The sequence below is a fragment of the Terrapene carolina genome, unplaced genomic scaffold (genome assembly GCF_002925995.2).
Source record: "Terrapene carolina triunguis isolate 2854851 unplaced genomic scaffold, T_m_triunguis-2.0 Scaffold238, whole genome shotgun sequence".
NCBI lineage: Eukaryota > Metazoa > Chordata > Testudines > Emydidae > Terrapene > Terrapene triunguis.
The window spans coordinates 10,976,758-10,995,595 of record NW_020664589.1 but is presented as its reverse complement, the minus strand read 5'-3'; the positions used below and the strand labels follow the sequence as shown (position 1 = coordinate 10,995,595).

Genomic DNA, 18,838 nt, shown 5'->3' with positions numbered 1-18,838 from the left:
TGCCTCAATATTGTGGGAAGAATTATCAAGCAAATGGCGATGTGAGCTTCTGCAATTTCTTCAGACGACAAGTAACGGTCCTGTTTCTAAAATGAGCCATGCAGCAGCATCTAGATTCTTATATGGCTCCTAGTACTGCAGTATTTGACACCTCACAACCATTAATGATTTTCGCCGTGTGTGATGGGAAGTACTGTCATGCCCATTTCACAGAAGGGAAATGGAGGCACAGAGAGAGAGACTGATTTGCCCAAGGTCACGTGGTGTGTCAAGGCCAACAGCACCAGGAATCACCCCCAGTCTCAGGAGTTCCAGACCAGTGCTTTCACTGCTTAGCTCTCCTTTTCTGTAGCGCTTTGCAGTGGTAGTGCTGCTTGGAGTTGTTCTGTACAGGGTTGAATGGTTCTCGGTGTGTTTTTTCTTTTTCAAAAAGCTTTCTGTCCAGTAACTTTTCTCTTTGGAAGTGGGAGGGTGGGAAAGGAAACAATTATGACAAACGCTGTTAACTGTAGCGGAAAGACTGTACATAATTTCCTAACATAAAATCCGACTGAATCAAGGCGAGTGTGTGGTTCTCTTTCTAAACATGCATTGAGCACAATACTCAGATTGAAAAGGGGAAGAACTGGCTGCTTTTTCTGCGCCTTTACATTTTCGTTTAACAGTGCAGATCACATCCTTGAAAAGGAAAAAAACCTGCTACGGTGGAAACATACGATAATCCCACTAGGAGTTCTGAATCTTGTGTTCTGCTTTCTGGATGGACACACATGCTCCTATTACGTGTGTGTCATCTGGGCTTTGTACTAATGCCACCGTATTTTTATTTAAAGCCGAAATCTAGTTTTCTTGCCTGAAATTGGAAAGTCTGTTTCCAGGAGATCGCTACTGGAGGATGAATGTTTAATAATGTTCATTATTGGCATTGCACAGAATGGCCGAGGCAGTTTCCAGATGGAAAGGAAGGTAGAGTCCAGGCCTTTAGAGATCCTGCTTTAAAGAGTGATAGTTTAGGAACGGGACAACCTATGGGACATGGTGTGGCCTAATGGCTAGAGCAGGGGTGGCCAACCTGAGCCTAAGGAGCCAGAATTTACCAATTTACATTGCCAAAGAGCCACAGTAATACGTCAGCAGCCCCCCATCAGCTCCCCCCAGCCCCCTCCCAGCGCCTCCCGCCCACTGGCAGCTCCGCCAATCAGCACCCTCCCCTCCTAATCAGCTGTTTCCTAGCTGCAAGAGGCTGGGGGGGGGGTAGAAGGGGAGGAGCGAGGGCACGGCAGGCTCAGGGAAGGGGTAGAATGGGGGATAGGACCTGTGGCAGAGTCAGGGGTTGAGCAGTGAGCACCCCCCGGCACACTGGAAAGTTGGCGCCTGTAGCTCCAGCCCCAGAGTCGGTGCCTATGCAAGGAGCCGCATATTAACTTCTGAAGAGCCGCATGTGGCTCCGGAGCCACAGGTTGGCCACCCCTGGGCTAGGGGCAGTGGCGTGGAAATCAGGAGACCTAGGTGCTAGTCCTGATTCTGCTAGTGACCTTGCGCAAGTTTTCCTTCAAGTGCTTGAGGGCAGGGACTCTGGCTCTGCATGTGTATGGTCCTCTGATGTTGACTGGAGTCTCTAGGTTTTCCCATAACACTAATAATAAGCAGAGGTGTCAAGGTGGTACATGGCCAGGTCTTGGCAAAGGTTAGTTTTAGATGTTTTACCTGTCAGTATGAGTCAGCTGGATTCCTTGCTGGGGCTTTGGGAGGGATTTGAAAACGGGGAGATAGGAGGCCTTGCCGATGGGCTCAGAGATGGCATTCCACGGGCGTGGAAGAACATTTAGCGTGAAGCTGTCAAACGGCGTGCGAAGCTGGCATCGCTGGTGCGGCTGATGGCGGGGGAAGGCGATGGGAAATGTGATGCACTGAAGTGAGCCTGGACTCTCCTCCTATAGCCCTACACCTGGAGTTTCACTGTCTGCTCGTTTGTCAGGGAAATTATTAAAGAATGGACCCGCCATCCCATATTATTCATTATTATTTGTCTTGTCATAGCACTGAGGTTCCCAGTCGTGGATCAGGGTCCCATAGTGCCGGGTGCTGTACGGACACAGAACAAAAAGATGGGGTGTGTCCCCAAAGCACTTACAGGCTGAGTAACAAATCAAGTACCTTTTGTGCTGCCACTCTTCTGGGGGGGAAAAAAATTCAAAAAGTCCTTGCCTTACCCACCTCTACACCCCTCCTTCCAGCTCACCTCTGCTGCCATGGCCTGAAACCACTGCCTGGTGAGCTAAATGGTACTCACTGAAACCCTAACCCTAACCCGCCCTCCCATCTCATACTTGTAATTTAAAGGAATACAGCAGCTGTGTTCAGGCCGCTCGTGATGAATTTAATAACAACATCAATTACGTGTTACAAGTCCCTTAAATGGGAAGGTAACTTACTCTGTCTCCTTTGCCATATCTACCCTCCTTTCTCTTCCTATCCTAGATCATGGTGTGTCCTTTCTTCCCCTTTTTTCTCAGTGTATGTCCCGTTTCCTTTTTCTTTCTTCCCCTTCCTTGCAGTGTCTCTCTCCCTCCTTGCCCGTATATGCCCCCTTTTCTCCAGTTTGTTCCGCTTGATCACCGACACTTGTTTCTGATTCCCAGCCCAGCCTGTTCCCTCTGGAGCTAGTAGGAAGATTCACAGTGATTTCCCAGGGAGTCAGATCAGGCACCTGCGCTGAAATGGTCTATAGCTCTGGACTGCTCTGCTCCCTCTGCCCTTCCAGAAAAAGAACCGAGTGGTTCCAGGTCCCCCTCTTCTCTTATCCTCCCCCTGGGAAAGGTGCCTGCAGCTCCGGGACTCTCTGTTCCCATGTCCACCGTCGAGCCTGCTGTCACCCTGAGCAAATGAGATTTTCAAACTCTGCTCTGTGAGTGGCTGCGGTATCGTCTAGTGGCTGGAGCAGGGGACTGGCAAGCTGGAATCCTGGGTTTTGTTCCCAGCTGTTCTGTTGAAATGCTGTATGATGACCAAGGGGGCAAGTTGTTTATCCTCTCTGTGCCTCCATTTCCCCCCGCCCCCCAGCCGTAAAATGAGGGAACCTCAGGGTATCGTGGGGCTGAATTTCCCATTTGCGAGGCATTTGGGGAGGATGCTTGGATGAAAAGTGTTTAGTAATCTTGAGGTTTATAGTACAGTAAATGGTTTGCTGTCATGACTAGTCTAAAACATAGGAGAAGTAGCAATGGTTAGCAAAGGTTGAGGAGCAAATATTTTGCCTCTTTGACGCTGAAAGGATTACAAGCACCAGACCCCACAACAGAAGGAAGGCTAGAAACAAGGAACATCCCATAGATAGAAACGATGCAAAAATCTGGATTTGCAGCGTTTGCCAGACAGGAGAGGATATAACCAGAATTGCCTCCCTTAGGCTCTGAATATGTAACTGACCTCGCTTGGGTCACACGTGAGCTTCTACCGCTTTGTCCAGCATTCACTGAAGTCAGTGGGAGTGCTGTGGCTTAGGCTGTAATTTCTGTAGTTGGCAGCCATAGCAGACACGTGCCACTAGCGGGAGACAAAGATCTCCACCCACCTAGCACAGGCTACATCGACACTTGGACTTTTATGGCTACAATGGCCATGGCTGTGGCTCTGACGATGGGGTGGCTACTGGCTCCAGGTGGTTGCTGGCCTTTTAATCATCATGTTGCTTGGATCTGATCTACTGTCATTAGAGCTGCAGTGATGGGCCCGGGAGTGCTTGGAATTTAATACCCCTCCTGAAATACCTCTAAGATCAAACCTGGCTGCATCTTTCTGTCCAGAATTTCCATTCCAAAATCCTTGACGTTTAGCCTGCTGGTTAGTTTGTCTCCATCTCTGTCAATAGAGAGCTTAGCATAGACCGGGGGTGGCTCGAGCTGTTTTGAACAATATGAACAAGAAAAAAATGAAATAGGGTCAGTGGTTCCACTGCAGAGTGAGTGTGTGTGTGTGCGTGCATTTTAAAATATAACCTTCACATTGTTACCCCTTCTTCTGATACCCGTCTCCCTTTCCAGCACCTGTTTGCCAAGTGGTAGCATGTGTCGGGCCTAGCTGGTCAGCTACCCAGCAGAACAGAAATCAGCTGCAGCTTTATTTGCACATGTACTCCAGTCTTGACATGAAATGGTCAAACAGCGTGCAGGGCAATCCCTTCTTTCAGGAAGCTCAGCCCAGTGCCGACGCCCTGTTCCCAGGGAGCAACTCTTCCTCAAGAACTGACTCCCGTTAGGAGTCCCAGGGCTGGTCCACACTAAGCCCCCAGTTCGAACTAAGATACGCAACTTCAGCTACGTGAATAACGTAGCTGAAGTCGAAGTATCTTAGTTCGAACTTAAAAGTACTTACCGCGGGTCCACACGCGGCAGGCAGGCAGGCTCCCCCGTCGACTCCGCGTACTCCTCTCGCGGAGCAGGAGTACCGGCGTTGACGGCGAGCACTTCCGGGATCGATTTATCGCGTCTAGACAAGACGCGATAAATCGATCCCAGAAGATCGATTGCTTGCCGCCGAACCAGCGGGTAAGTATAGACGTACCCCCAGACAGAGCAAATTCTTCTGCTGCTCATTTAAGCGCCTTGTTGCCCGAAGCCTCTTCATTAAAACCGTGCGGAACCCCAAAACTAACAGCAACACAGCATATCTTTCCAAGAGTCAAAACTGGCTCACGGTGGGTGACAGCACCACCTGGTGACGCGTCGCCTGCCCTAACAAAAAGTTTGGAGATTATTTCTGTTGTTCCCGGTATGACAGCTTTTAAAAGCCGCGGGTCTCCGTGCAGGTAGTTCTTTACAGAAAGTGCATGGCGCACGTCTGAATGCTAGCAAGAACGGGGTATCTAAGAAACTGAGCTCTGGAGGGGGGTGGTAAGGCGTATCGCAACATTAATACACCACCAGGAATAAAGGCTTCAGTCCATATCTATCTGGCAAACTCTCCGTTCATTAGAGGTGGCCAAAAAACTGTTCTAAACGCTGCCAACATGTACGCAGTCACAATTTCCAATACTGACTAGTAACCTTGGGTGCCTGTTTTGAGGCATCCTTACAAGGCCTGATTTTTTTCAGCATGTGCTGAGCATGTGTCCTCTGCAAATCAGACCCCTGGTAGGTGTCTCAAGATGGGTGTCCAAAAATGAAGCTCCTGGAAATTGCCGGTTGCTTTTGAAAATCTTGGCCATCTGTATTTACCTAAGGGACCCCCTGGCTCCTTCGGAGGAAACACTTGCTCATATAGTCTCCAGCGAGAGACCAATGGGGCAAAATCCTTCGAAATAATCAAGCGAGTATTAAACACCCAAGTCAAAAGCCAAGTAACTGCTTTAATCTCCCCGCGCTCTTTTCTTTCCTCTCTCGCGCAGAGGTGAGCTAAGGGCAGAGTTGTGACCATAACTCGGAATCTCCGACTTTAGCTGGAGTTATTCTGATTAACAAATAAATCCGTGGCATTTGGAGTTAATGATCTGGGAAACAATGACAACAACGGAGGCCAGTGGGGACTTTCAGATCATGGGGATCTGCAGTGTAACAAAGTGGCATCCTAAACAGGGCCGGCGCTTCCATTTAGGCGACCTAAGCAGTCGCCTAGGGTGCCAGGATTTGGGGGGGCGGCAATTCGGTGGCGGGGGGGTCCTTCCACGCTCCGGGTCTTCGGCGGCAATTCTGCGGCGGGTCCTTCACTCGCTCCGGGGACCCGCCGCCGAAGTGCCCCGAAGATTGGGAGCGCGGAAGGACCGCCCCCGCCGCAGAATTGCCAACGACGACCGGGAGCGCGGAAGGACCCCCGCCTAGGGCGCCAAAAACCCTGGCGCCGCTCCTGATCTTAAAGCAAAATCCCGGTTTCCTGTCATGATGCCAGCTGCAAGGACCCCCCCACTTTCCCTCCCAAGTTTTAAGGGGAGGCTTAAGGTTTGTGTCGCATTATCTGGCAAGTGCTGACTTCGAGCGACTGGCCATCTCCAAGTCCTGTTTGCGAATTGTACCCCCCTTGCATTTGCAGCACAGCTCCCAACTCCCATCTGTCACAAGCTGCTGAAGGCTGCCCAGAGGCTGTTTGATGGGCTCTGGAGGGCAGGAGGCGGGGAAGGGTTTCTGTAAGTCCCTTTTTTATTTTCTCCGGAGCCCCTAAGGGAGGGGCTGTCGGATACACGATTTCCAGCTCTTCCCCCCCACCCCCCGAAAGATTTATGTTCTCATTTCTGGGTGGGTTGGGACTCTTCCTGTTTCTCCACTATGTCAAAGTAACTGTGGAGTTGGTGGGCTCGGACGTGAATAGAAAGCACCTCCCCTTTTAGTTTGCAATAAGGACGAGCTTTAAGAAAACCCACCCTCCCTTGCTCCACACAGCGCAGCAGTGGAGTGAGCAGTCTGTTCAGTGTTCCACGTTGCCAAAGGAAGTGGCAGAACTGTTAGCCAAAGCAGCAGGGTTACTGGGACGATGCGCGTTTCACGGGGCTTTATAGTCTATTCTCAAACAGGCTCCCCCAGTCCGTGGGCTCCATCAGTGGGGTGAGATGTTCTCCTCGGGATGGAGGGAATTATTAACCTGATTTCTCCAGGCCAACTGTCGCTCCGGCGACTGACCCATGCACGCCACGCAAAGCTAAAAAAGAAAAGAAAAATCCTCTAAGCCTGGCTGTGTGTCTGATGACTAGGCTGGCTGAGTGAGGAGCCAAAACCCGCAGCCGTGATGGATTCCGCGGTGGGGAAGGCTGCAGCGCATTTAAGCGGAACAGTCTGTGACTCAGTGGAAGCAGAGATTTCTCTGCGAGTTTGGGCTCAGGTTTTGTTTCGAATGTTTTGGTAAAACTGGGAGCAATTTCCTACAATTGACAGAGCAACCCTGGGCCTTATGTTTAGTGGTGCAGGGGTCAGATTTAAAGTGGCAATGTCAGTCATTGCAGATAGGCATCCAAAAACTGCAAGAGCCATTTTTATTGTTACTCAGAATTACAGAGCTGAGGACTATACCGGGGAAAAGAGATGATTTAAAATGGAAAAATATTGCTCAAGGGCTAATATGAGTCTCATTTTAGGCCCTGATCAGCAAGGCACTTACACACATATGCACAAAGTTAAACACATGCTTAAGTCTGTCTCTATGCAGTAAATCATTTAAGTACATGCTACACTCTTTCTTAGATGGTAAGCTCTTTTGGGGCAGTGACGGCCGTTCTGTTCAGTGTCTGTACAGCATTTAGCACAATGGTCCAAGACTGAGGCGCCTGCATGCTACTTCTATACAAATAATTGATGGCTGATGTCAGCGAGACTTAAGCATGTGCTCAATTGCTCTGCTGAATTGGGGCTTTACAATCTGAGCCACATGCCGCGTAATTTCACTCTGTAAGCTCTTAAAAGCCGGGACAGTCTTTGTTCTGTGTTTGCACCGTGCCTAGCACAATGGGATCCTGGCCCATAACTAGGGCTGTAGCCACTACGGTAATGCAAAGAGTAAATAATAATACAGGTTTTGCGGCAAACCTCTGCCCGGGTTAAAAATTTTGCCCCGTGTGCATCAACATACACTGCAGTCGAAGCTGTGTACCTGCTCCATTGCTTTTGGCACGTGATTCTCATCAGCGAAATATCAGGAGGTTTGTCAGACACGTTCTGGTCTCTCAGGGCCTGTACGCACTACCACTTATGTCGGTATAATTTATGTCGCTCACGGGTGTGAATAAGCCATGCCCCCGAAGTGATGTAAGGCAGTGCGTCTCAAAGTGGTGGTCCGCGGACCGGTGCCAGTCCACGAGCCATCGGCTGCTAGTCCGCGACGAGTTTCCTCATAAGAGCGTCAAATAGGATAATAATATGGCACCGGTCCCTGGCACATTGGAAAAAAAAATTGCCGGTCCCCCACATCAGATAGCTTGAGAAGCACTGATGTAAGGTACACCGACCTACACGCCAGTGGGGACAGCGCTCTGTCGGCGGGAGAGCTTCTCGCAGGGGTGGAGTTATGCCAATGGGAGAGCCAAAGGGAAGAGGACCCCTAATCGCCCTCACCCCCTTTGCTGCTCCCATGAATCCCACCGCCACACTCTCTTTGCCTGTTGTTGTTAGGATTTAGCACTTCTATTGCAGTAGCACCCAGAGGCCCCAGCCAAGATCAGGGCCCCACTGGGCTGGGTGTTGTGCACGGCATCTAATAAATGACCAGACTTCGCCCCAAACTAAAGACCGCAACCAAGCTAAGCTTCCCCTGCCTTTGTCTTCATGCCAGCTCCCACGCTGCCCCCTCTGGAATCCCCTCCTCATCCCTGCCTGCCAGCTGCTAACCCTCCCTGTTCCAAATTCCTCAAAGCTGCTACCCCACTGCTTGCTTGTCATTTAAAGATGGGGGCAAGAGAAGTAAAAAAGAGAGGAAAAGCTAATTCAAAGCAACCCCTGTGGCAAACAAACAGGAAGCTATTCAGGCAAGGGTTCAAGGAAGGGGCAGTGAGGGAGAGCTCAACTCCCCCTCCTCTACTCAAAGCACGGGAAGGGTTTCTCCTCTTTCTGGCGTGGGAGAGTGAGAACAGGTGTCTCCTAAGAATTCCTGCTCCTGTTTCAATCTGCTTTAAACCCGGTGTGTGACTGAACTTTCCTCTAGGCGTCCTGGTGTGTTTCACAGGGCAGGGACCATGTCTTCTGTATACTGTCTTCCAAGCGTAATTAGGTCTCATGAACCTTGCGAATTGTGACATCTGGCATTACCCTGTCTGCTTGTCTGTCTGCCCTTTGCTTGTGAGCTCCTCAGAACAGGGACCATCCTTAAGCATTTGGAAAGTGCCTAGCACATAGTGGGTGCTACTATACATGGAAAATAATGTCCAGTGTCCCTGGATGGCAGGGAATAGGACTGTGTGGTGTATTGAGAACTGTGTTGGAATTGGAAGCTGTCACTTGGAGAGGGTGTGGTGGGGTGGCGGTCTTAGTCCTGCTTGTGGGCTCGGGGACTCTGTAAGAAAGCATGCAGCCACAGAGTCAGTTCTGGAAAGAGCCAGCTTAAAGCAAGGTGAGGTGAATTGTGCCTGGCTGCCTTAGGGAGCAGCCTGTTTTCTCTCTCTCTGGTTTTAGGTTTTTGAGTTATCGTTCTGAATTATAAGAAATAAAGTAGTGTTACATTGCAGCCTTCCAGCAAGAGTATTTGTTTTTATCTGATTTCTCAGTGTGTGTGCTGAAAGCATAACAGACTATTCACTTGGGAAAGAAAGAACTGCAATAAAGTAGGCTGTCTCTCTGTATAAATGCTCTGACAGATCTGTGACCCATTGAATGGTGAAACACATGTACAAATAAATACTATTTTGAGGGGGGGGGAAATGTTGGGGTTTCTGGGCTCTAGCCTGTGATAGGACTGGATTAGGACTGGGCTGCTTGGACATAAGAAGAGATAAAAACTCACCTGAACTGAGTAGCCAGCATCCTCTTGTGTTTCTATACATAATAAATCATACAGCAAAACTCCCAGGCCCAGCTAGAGGGAGAAGTTCTCTCTCAGCTCTGACACACTCTGAGTGCTTTCATTCACATGATGAATCAGCTGGCAAATACACATTAAAGCCTTCTGTATGCTAATAATGACTATTTCCAGTCTTGTTGCTTTAACAGTATGAAAAACACAGAAATAGGCACATTTTAACTAGATCTGGTCTCAAGCGGCAAGATCGAGGATTTGAATGATCACACATTCAGCAGCATTGGTATGCAGAGTTTTGGTTTAGGGCCATCTTTAATTGTAGCCAATGGGATTGCAGTATGCAAATAAATTAGGGTCAACTGTAGGAGGACTGGCTGAGTTGCCTCTGATGTCACAGTCCCACCTCCTGTTCTCCCTAATGTGCTTAACTTTCTTGATATTTAAACTAAAATTTTAAAAGATCCTTTCTGGTTTATGTAATTAAGTTTTACTTAATTACTGTTCATATTACGGTGCTGCCGAGAGGCCCCAACTAAGATCAGCACCCCACTGTGCTAGGTGCTGTAGAAACACACATGTTCAAAGATTATAAAGCTACAAGTGACCCCTGTGATCATCTAGTCTGACCTTCTTTATAATACAGGCCATAGAACTTCCCTGAATTAATTCTTGTTTGCACTGGAGCGTATCTTTTAGAAAAAGCATAGTAAGAAATAGCTCCCGTCCCAAAGAGTTTACATCTAATTAGACAAGATTGACAAAATAAGGCAGAAAGGTGGTATTATTATCCCCATTGTACAGATGAGGAGATGAAGCACAGAGAAATTCAATGACTCTCCCGAGACCACGTAGAAAGTTGACCCCCTATCTCCTGGATGCCAGTCCAGTGCCTTAAAAAAAGAACATCTCTTCAAGTTAGAATGTTATGAAAACAGGACGAGAAGATGCAGGGAAGTTCTAACAAAAACGGGATTTTTGTGGTTGAAGATCTTGCGTTTATCCTCAATAATTTAAAAACACAATAGAAGGCAATCTTGAGATGTGGTACGTAGAGTTAAAAAAAGTGACCGATGCCCTGCAGTTAAGGTTGCCTCAAAAAATTAGTTCCCAAATTTTCTTGTTTTTAATTTCAGTCTTTGAAGGGGATTCAGCTCATTAACCAAAACACTGAAATAAACATTAGATTCAAAGGATGTACCCCAAGGGCTGCAGTCAGGGTTCTATGTGCTGCTTAGATGATATATGGCTCTTAGTCGGTGGGTGTCTGAAATCTGCACAGAGTCCCAGTTCAGAGCTGGGGTTGAGGGAGATAAAAGGGAGAGGGAAACATTATGACATTTAATTTTTTAAAAATTCCTGTTGGATTTGTTGTTTTTTTCTTGAAATTCAAAATTTTGAAATATTTTGTCAATAAACAGGGAAAACTGTTGTGAAAATGTTTTTTCCTGTGTGTATTTCAAAGTTTGAAATGCTGAATTAAGTCCACTTTGTGAAGTTTGAAAAACGTTGACCAGATCACACCAGTGTCGCTGTTTTTCCAGTCGCCCCACCCACCTGGGGCTCCCATCCAGTCTCTGTCTGCCAATGACACTCGACAAAAACAAAACCCTCTTAGCTGGAGGGTTTCACTGTGCAAAGGGGACACAATTGGGGGACAGCATTACCTTATGTGAGGGTTGAGGGGAACAGTGCTGTAGAGAATGGCCCCAGACCTACCTTTCCTTGCCCCATGGAGCTTGAACCCCATGGATTCCATCATGTCAGAGAAAAGGGGATGGATCTTCCCATTGCAGGCCCTTCAGTTTGTGGAAGCAGAGCTGATGATAGGGTTTATTATATCTTCTTAGGGTGTAAGAGAATTTTTACATCCTGTGAATAGATGCTGGTTTGATTCATACTTGGGCTCCTGTTTTCTATGTACACATCGTAGGTAGGCTCCCATGTTTTACACACACGTGCGCACACCAGTCTTGGATTTCTTTGGGATTAAACACTTTTCTGCACAAAACCCTTTTTGAAATAGGAGCCCCTCCTGGGCACAGACAAGCTTGGCCCTGATTGGCTCTGCGCATTCTATTTTGGAGCCCAAAGCGGTGTCTGATTGGCCGAGTTGCCTCTTATGTCACTATCCCATTGCCATCACAAAATACTTTCACTTTGTTCTCTTGGTTACAGCGAGGTTCATGGAATGCTCTCTTTCTATGTAAGCTCGTGCCTTGGCTCCTTGCGTACCACTGAGAATATTTATATTTAATCATTCCTCTCTTTTATGTAGATGCATGTTTCTAGGCACAATCTATTTTTGTAAAACTCCCCTAAATTAAATAAGTGTTCAGTGTTTACTGCCATCTAATCAGCTACTCAAAAGGTAGGTTGAAGTTCTACACTTAGTCTTGATTTTCAGCTATGATGGTTAAAAACACATTAAATGAGAATTTTGTCTAGGATGTTTCTTTGCACTGTCTCCCTCTTCGCATGTCACTGCTGTTTCTGTATTTCCCTCCTTTTGTGACCGGGTTTTCACCACATAGACTAGAAACATATGTCAGCGAGAGTATTTGTGTACTTGGCTGAATGTGTTTTAAATATTTTGCCATTAGAAAGAGTGCGTGGTCTCTTTACTGTGAAAAAATGTTGCTGTGGTTCTGATGTGGGTTGAACTATCGAATGTTTATGGAAGATGACAAAACAAAGCTGTTTACAGTGTGGTATCCAAGACATAATGACACTAGAGAGTTTGTCATCCAGGAGCGTGCTAGAGAAAACCTGGACCAAAGTAATGGAATTTTGTGTGTACTCATATTTCAGATGTGCTATTAAAAGACGGAACAGAACAATCTCTGTCTGTCTGTTCCAGGGGCTGACAAACTCTTTGATTGTTACTTGAATTGCAGGAGCACTGTTGATACCCCCATGGGAAATTGGGTGCACATTGTAGTCAGCCTAGTAAGAGACGGACCTTGCCCTAAAGAACTTCATGGTATGGAGCACATCTAAATAGCGAGATTATCTCTGGGGCCGTCTTCCTTTAGCAATTAATCTGACCACCTCCCCTTCCAGGCAAGATCCAAGTCTCAACGATGCGATGTACCTAGGACAATTGCAGCAAATGTTGGTGTATGGCACAGCTGGCTCCGCCTCTTTGTTTCCACCTGCTTCTGTACAGTCCAGATTCTCCTTTGCAATGAATATCTGAGATGCTGGTAGAAGCCGATGGAACAAGGAGCCAGAACCAACATCATGAGACCAGCCAGTTTGCCGTAGATCACTAGCAAGTGCTCTGCTGTCCAGGGGTTTGGGAACTGCTGATCTAATCTGTGCATCTAGGTTTTTGTACCAGGCCCGTCATTATGGTATCTGAGCTTGACAGCAAATGCAGTGGATCAGGTAGGGTGACCAGACAGCAAGTGTGAAAAATCAGGACAGGGGGTGGGGGGTAATAGGAGCCTATATAAGAAAAAGACCCCAAAATCGGGACTGTCCCTATAAATTTGGGACATCTGGTCACCCTAGGATCAGATGAAGGGGTTGGGTTTAGCCATGTCTAGGGTGTGTATTGTTTTTGAACATGTGTGTTTCAATTAAATGTCTGTATTTACACTCCACCTCTTCCTCCTCTCTCTCCTGGTCTAGGTTGCATGGTTGGGCCCTGGAAATGGGATGTCAGTCCCATTCAGGGAGCATAAAGGAAGACAGAGAATTTCCTAGTTGCCGCTGCAACAGTAAGTGAGTCCCAGAGGTAGGAAAATGTCAACTGTCACATCAGCGATACAGGCTCCCCAGGGCCCTGTCAATCCACCCCCCCCAGAAGTCACCAACCCCAACAAGCCCGGGCGGAAGACCAACCAGTTGCAGTACATGCAAAATGTTGTGGTGAAGACCTTGTGGAAGCATCAGTTTGCTTGGCCCTTCTACCAACCCGTCGATGCAATTAAATTGAATTTACCAGTAAGTATTCTTTCCTTTGCTTTGTGTCCTCTGCCAGGAGAGCTCCGCTTTAGCGATGTGCAATTTCTGCTCATGTGAAGTGAAATGTTGTTAGGTTCCTTCTGATTCCCCAACTCCCCAGAGTTGCCGTGCTGAGCACTGGCCCCTGCATGGCGAAACGAGAGGGGTAGTCATTCGTTTCCCAGTACCCTGAATATGAGACCAACTTTCACAGACCTGACTTCTTCGTAACTAGTAGAAGTCACATTAACTCTGATCCATTATTAGATGGATTTTTTTTTTAAATTTTATTTTTTGGTTCTGTTTATTAAGAAGCTCCTCAGGCCTTTGCTATTTTTGAGTCTTTGTTGTAGATTAGAATGTTACCTTAATAGCTTCTGACGTATGCTTAAAGAAAGAGCATAAGGACTGCCTTTTGGAATTATGCAATGGGTTTTCCAAGAGCAGCAGATGTCCCTGAAATCTTTGGGTCAGGAATAGGAGCTGGAACACTCAAGAACTGAAATAGTGTTTTCACTTAATGTCAGACTCTCTTAACTTTGGCCTGGTCTGCACTAGAAAGGTTTACTGGCATTGCCGTGTTGGTTAGGAGTGTGAAAAAAATCATGCTCCCAATCAACCTAGCTGTGCTGGCAAAAGCCCTAGTAGATGCAGTTATAAGTGGGGAAAAAAAGTCCTTTTGCCAGCTTATCCTGTTCGGGGAGCTGGTTTAAGCTATACCAGTAAAAAACGTTCTTTTGCTGGCATAAGCTGCCTCTCCATGGGGGAGGATTCCCAGTATAACTATACCAGCAAGCCCGTTTAAATGCAGACAAGGCCTTTGTCTCATAAAGAAATGCTACACAAAACTGTTTTTTAAAAGAAACCTCTGAACATCTTAGTTCCTGCTGAATCTCTTAAAGATCAAGGGCTCAATTCCTTTTCCATATGTACATGCACAGCTCCCATTGATTTCACCACGGTCTGCACACATTCACCTGACGGCAAAGACAGTTTCCCTATTAACGGTTAGCATGAACTTGCCTCCCCAGATCTCCGCTCTAGGAGTCAGCACCAAGCCAGCCACTGCTGGAACCTTTCAAGGAAATTGGTGCTAACTCCACCTTGCTTGCTCAGACTATGATCATAGCAGCGGAGGGACTGTGCATCTGATTTCCAGAGGTTCTGAGCACCTTGGCTTCCGCTTTGACCTACCTGCCCACCCCATTAGTTGCAGAGCAAAAGGGTTTATTTAGGGTTAATTTTTAGTTAAAAGTGGTAGGCGTGTTTTAAATCCCATTCGCTGGTAGGTATTTTTTTTCAATCTTGTTCTAGTTCTGACATTTCAGGATTGCCATTTGCAAATCAGACACCACCAGGAAAGCAGGGTCTTCACTTTATGGGAAAGGTGCCTCCTGTCTGATGTCCCCCATTGGGGAGGGGGAGCTGTTCTCATTGGCGATGTATAGGGCTTATTGCGTCCTGACCTAACAAGCTGTCTTTACTGTTTCTTGAACAGGATTATCACAAAATAATCAAAAACCCGATGGACATGGGGACAATTAAGAAGCGACTGGAACATAACTATTACTGGAGTGCCAGTGAATGCATGCAGGATTTCAACACAATGTTTACAAATTGTTACATTTACAACAAGGTAAAGAATGCAGACAAACTCCTAGCTGTGGCTCTGAATAGGGAAGCCTGCGGGTGGCTATTCCACTGCAGCTTTTGACTAGGGATAACTTGTGCACAAAACCCTCCTGGCAATGCCATTAATGGTAATCATATTACTTTTAAATGTACAAAGCTGTCTTTGTGTTGCATGTTTCTTTGCCCGCACTGGTTAAAATGGCAAACGTGTTCTTAACTGTAGGTAGAATTAATATCTTGGGGTTACACAGCGAGTCAGCCGAGACTTCAGCCCTTTAATTTCACGGAGGAATTCTTTCAGATTAGCTAATGTTTGCACAACGCTTTGTAGATGTTAAGTGGAATATAAGTGCTAAGTGTTATTCTCTTTGTCCAGTAGTAACTAATATCAGATACTCCTCTCAGCAGCAGAGGGCAGGTAAATAACTCCTATCATTATATCCGCTGTCCATGCCTCATGCGTTCTTCCATAAATCTCTCGTGCACTTTGTTGGTTGCTTATATATGCTTTTTTTTTTTTTTTTTTTTTTGGCTTTAAAGTGCTTTTTATTCCTTGTATTTTTCTTCCTAAGATAGTTCATCATTGACCCATGTTGGGGAGCGAGCTGAAATAAATAAATTAATTAGCTGGTGCTGCAACGAGGAAGGTGTTTATTCTCTTCTCCGGAATATTTTGCCAGACAGGGATTGACAGCTCGTCGGTTGCAGCTCTCTGCTTCCAAACCGATATGTGGGGCAGCAATGGTGTGGGCTTCTAAAGGAAGCCGTGTTCTGGTTCTTCATTGTATTTAGAGGCTGTAATTTGCCAGCTGGTCAGGGTACGTGCACACTGCAATAAAAGACCCACAGCACGGCTGCGGCTGGCCTGGGACAACTGACTCAGGCTCACGGGGTTTGGGCTGCGGGGCTATACAATTGCAGTGTAGACATTCAGGCTTGGGCTGGAGCCGGAGCTCTGGGACCTTCCCCTCTTGCAGGGTCCGAGATCCTGGGCTCCAGCCCAAGACCGAACGTCTACACAGCAGGTTTTCAGCCCTGGAGCCCGAGCCCTGTGAGTCCAAGTCAGCTGACCTGGACCAACCAGGTTTTTTTCATCCCCATGTAGACATACCCTTAGAGCCCAGGCTCCAGCCCAAGTCCGAACCTCTACCCTGCTATTTTAACCCCGGAGCCTGAGCCTGAGTCAGTTGATCCGGGCTCTGATACTTGGTACTGCGGGTTTTTTATCGCCGTGTAGACATACCAATTGAGGCTGGCGTGAATACCAGAGAAGGGGTAAAGAGTTATTTAATTCTCAGAGCTATGGCGCATTCATTCATTGGAAGACAGCGTACATTTCTGGCTAGGGGATAAATCAAACAACGCGATTGTAAAGGCTTTCAGTCCCTCTTTGCTTCTCACGGGTGCATTATGCTAGTGCTGCCTTGTTCTGTCCACCCAGCCCACGGATGACATCGTCCTCATGGCGCAAGCCCTGGAGAAGATTTTTCTGCAGAAAGTAGCCCAGATGCCCCAGGAGGAAGTTGAGTTATTACCACCGGTCCCTAAAGGCAAAGGTCGCAAGCCAGCAGCGAGCGCACAGAGTGCAGGTACTGACCTGACCAGATGGTAATCAATGTTGCGAGCCCATTGCTGATTCCTGACCCACTTCCACCCTGCCTGACTAGACACACAATTAGGAGGGTAGAAAAGGAGTGTAGTCTAATGGTCAGAGCAGTTGACTGAGATTCAGGACGTATGGATCCTGCTTGTCTGTCTGTCCAAGATACTGCCCATCATAGTAGTATCTGACTGCTTGCCAGTCTTTTAATGTATTTATCCTCATAGCAGGCCTGTGAGGGAGGACACTGCTACTATCTCCAGAGCACAGAGAGACTAAGGGCCAGATATCTAAAGGCATTTAAGCTCCTAACTCCCATTGAAATCACAGGGGTGAAAACACGTGTTTGCATTGATTTAACGAAACAGGAGCAAGTTGCTGTGTAGATGAAATCTGATTGTGGCTTTGGGAAAGTCAGTTTGCCTTTTGTGCCTCAAGTTCCACAGATGTCAACTAAGGCACCAAGTCTGTAAAGCGTCCTTTGAAGGTGCTGTAGAAGTGCAAAGAATTATTTCATTAATCAATAATAGAACAGTGCTGGGACTTTAAAAACAAACAACAACAAAACTTTTGCACCTTGTATTAAAATGCAGCTGCCTCTGTGGGACAGATTACCGTCGCCCTATAACAGGAATGGCAGCATGGTGTAGCATATAATGCACTAGTCTGGGAATCCAGAGACCTGGGTTCTGTTCCCAGTTCCGCTTTTCATTTGCGGCATAACCATGGGCAAGTCACCTGAACTTTCTCTGTGAAGAGCTTTGAGGTCTATGGATTTAAAGTGCCGTATAAGTAGGCCTGGGTGAGACTTTTTTGGTGAAACATGCAGATTTGGCAACATGGAAACGTTTTGTGAATTCCTGTTAGCTTTGCCGAGTTGTTTTGGTTGGAAAAAACAAAACAAACAAATTCTGAAAAATGTAAACATTTCATTTTGACATGAACTGTTTCCATGTTCCGGTTCGGGGTGATGCTTTTTGTTCAAAACTTTCTTTTATTAAAAAAAAAAAATTTTAAAAATGGTTGAAATGGAAACAAACCGTTTCATTCGACCTGACATGAATTTTTTGTTGACTTTTCAATTCACCGATACATTTGAAAATTTTTCTTTTCCGTTTGACCCAAAATGGACATTTTAAAAAAAAAAAGGTCAGGCTTACCAGGGACTGAACAATCCGGTTTTTGCCCAGCCCCATAGACATAGGTATTTATTATTAACTCTGCAGGGCAGTAGCAAAGGCAGCGTGAACCCAGTGGAGGTTTTCCTGCTGTGAACAGTTCAGCGTCCTTTCTAGAGAATCCACGTCCTTCCCTACCCTCCCATCGGTCTCCTCCTTGGCTGAGCACGGGCTAGTGCTGAGAGAGGCTGGAAGGGAAAACAGAAACTGTCCCATAACAGCAGAACTGACAGTCAGGACTTGGAGCAGTTTGCTCACATATGGTCATCCAGACACTGCAGAGAGAGCAGAAAGGCCCAGACGTTCATTGCTGTAGAGTCCAGAGGCAACAGCTTCTCTTGGTCAAGCTAGCTGAGCGGCTATTGAATGTGCTGTCTCACCTGTGTTTAATTGTATCGTTTTAAAGGAGCGCAGCAAGCAGCAGCCGTGTCATCTGTCTCCCCGCCAGCCCCTTTCCAGAACGTCCCTCCAGCTGTCTCTCAGACGCCCGTTATCGCCGCCACGCCTGTGCCAACCATCACCGCAAACGTCCCGCCTGTAACTGCTCCTCCTGCTGCCGCTGCCCCTCCTCCTGCTGCTCCGATTATGACAGTGGTTCCTCCCACGCCACCTGTAGTCAAGGTAAACAAAGCAACCAACCGTCTTTCTCTTTGCAGTACCGCATTTTTAGATGGGCAACCGCTGGTCAGAAACATGAGTTCCTTCCCTTTGCATTTGACTTTCCAACTCCACAGATATCACCACCAGTTAGCCAGCTACGAGGCTGCATGAACGTAAAGGCCTCTGAGGGCCCAGTGCCCCTACCCCACCTAAGAACTCCCTGCTCTCACCAGTTGTCCCATAGATTTTGGTAGGACTGCTCCTTTCAGGTTTGCAAGAGCAGGCCCAACGAACATACAGCTCCATTTTAGTTTCAAACGGGCATAGAGCAAATCAGGAAGGGCCTGATCCTGCATTCCTGACTCCAGGGCAGTCAGTGGGAGTTTTGTCACAGTAAAGACTGCAGGAGGGCACTCCAGCTGGAAGGTATTGAAAGCAGCTTTGTGCTTTG

At 47.2% G+C, this 18,838-nt stretch overlaps 1 protein-coding gene across 2 annotated transcripts in view; it reads left to right on the top strand.

Annotated features, from left to right (window-relative positions):
• The window catches only part of BRD3 (bromodomain containing 3), a 50,940-nt gene that overhangs the window by 11,282 nt on the left and 20,820 nt on the right, over positions 1 to 18,838 (top strand). For both annotated transcript variants that reach the window (XM_024206661.3, XM_024206660.3), the window contains exons 2-5: positions 13,063 to 13,377; positions 14,876 to 15,013; positions 16,451 to 16,598; positions 18,194 to 18,408. In XM_024206661.3, coding sequence (XP_024062429.1) covers positions 13,177 to 13,377; positions 14,876 to 15,013; positions 16,451 to 16,598; positions 18,194 to 18,408 — 702 coding nt within the window. In that variant the 5' untranslated portion in view covers positions 13,063 to 13,176. The remainder of the gene's footprint in view (positions 1 to 13,062; positions 13,378 to 14,875; positions 15,014 to 16,450; positions 16,599 to 18,193; positions 18,409 to 18,838) is intronic.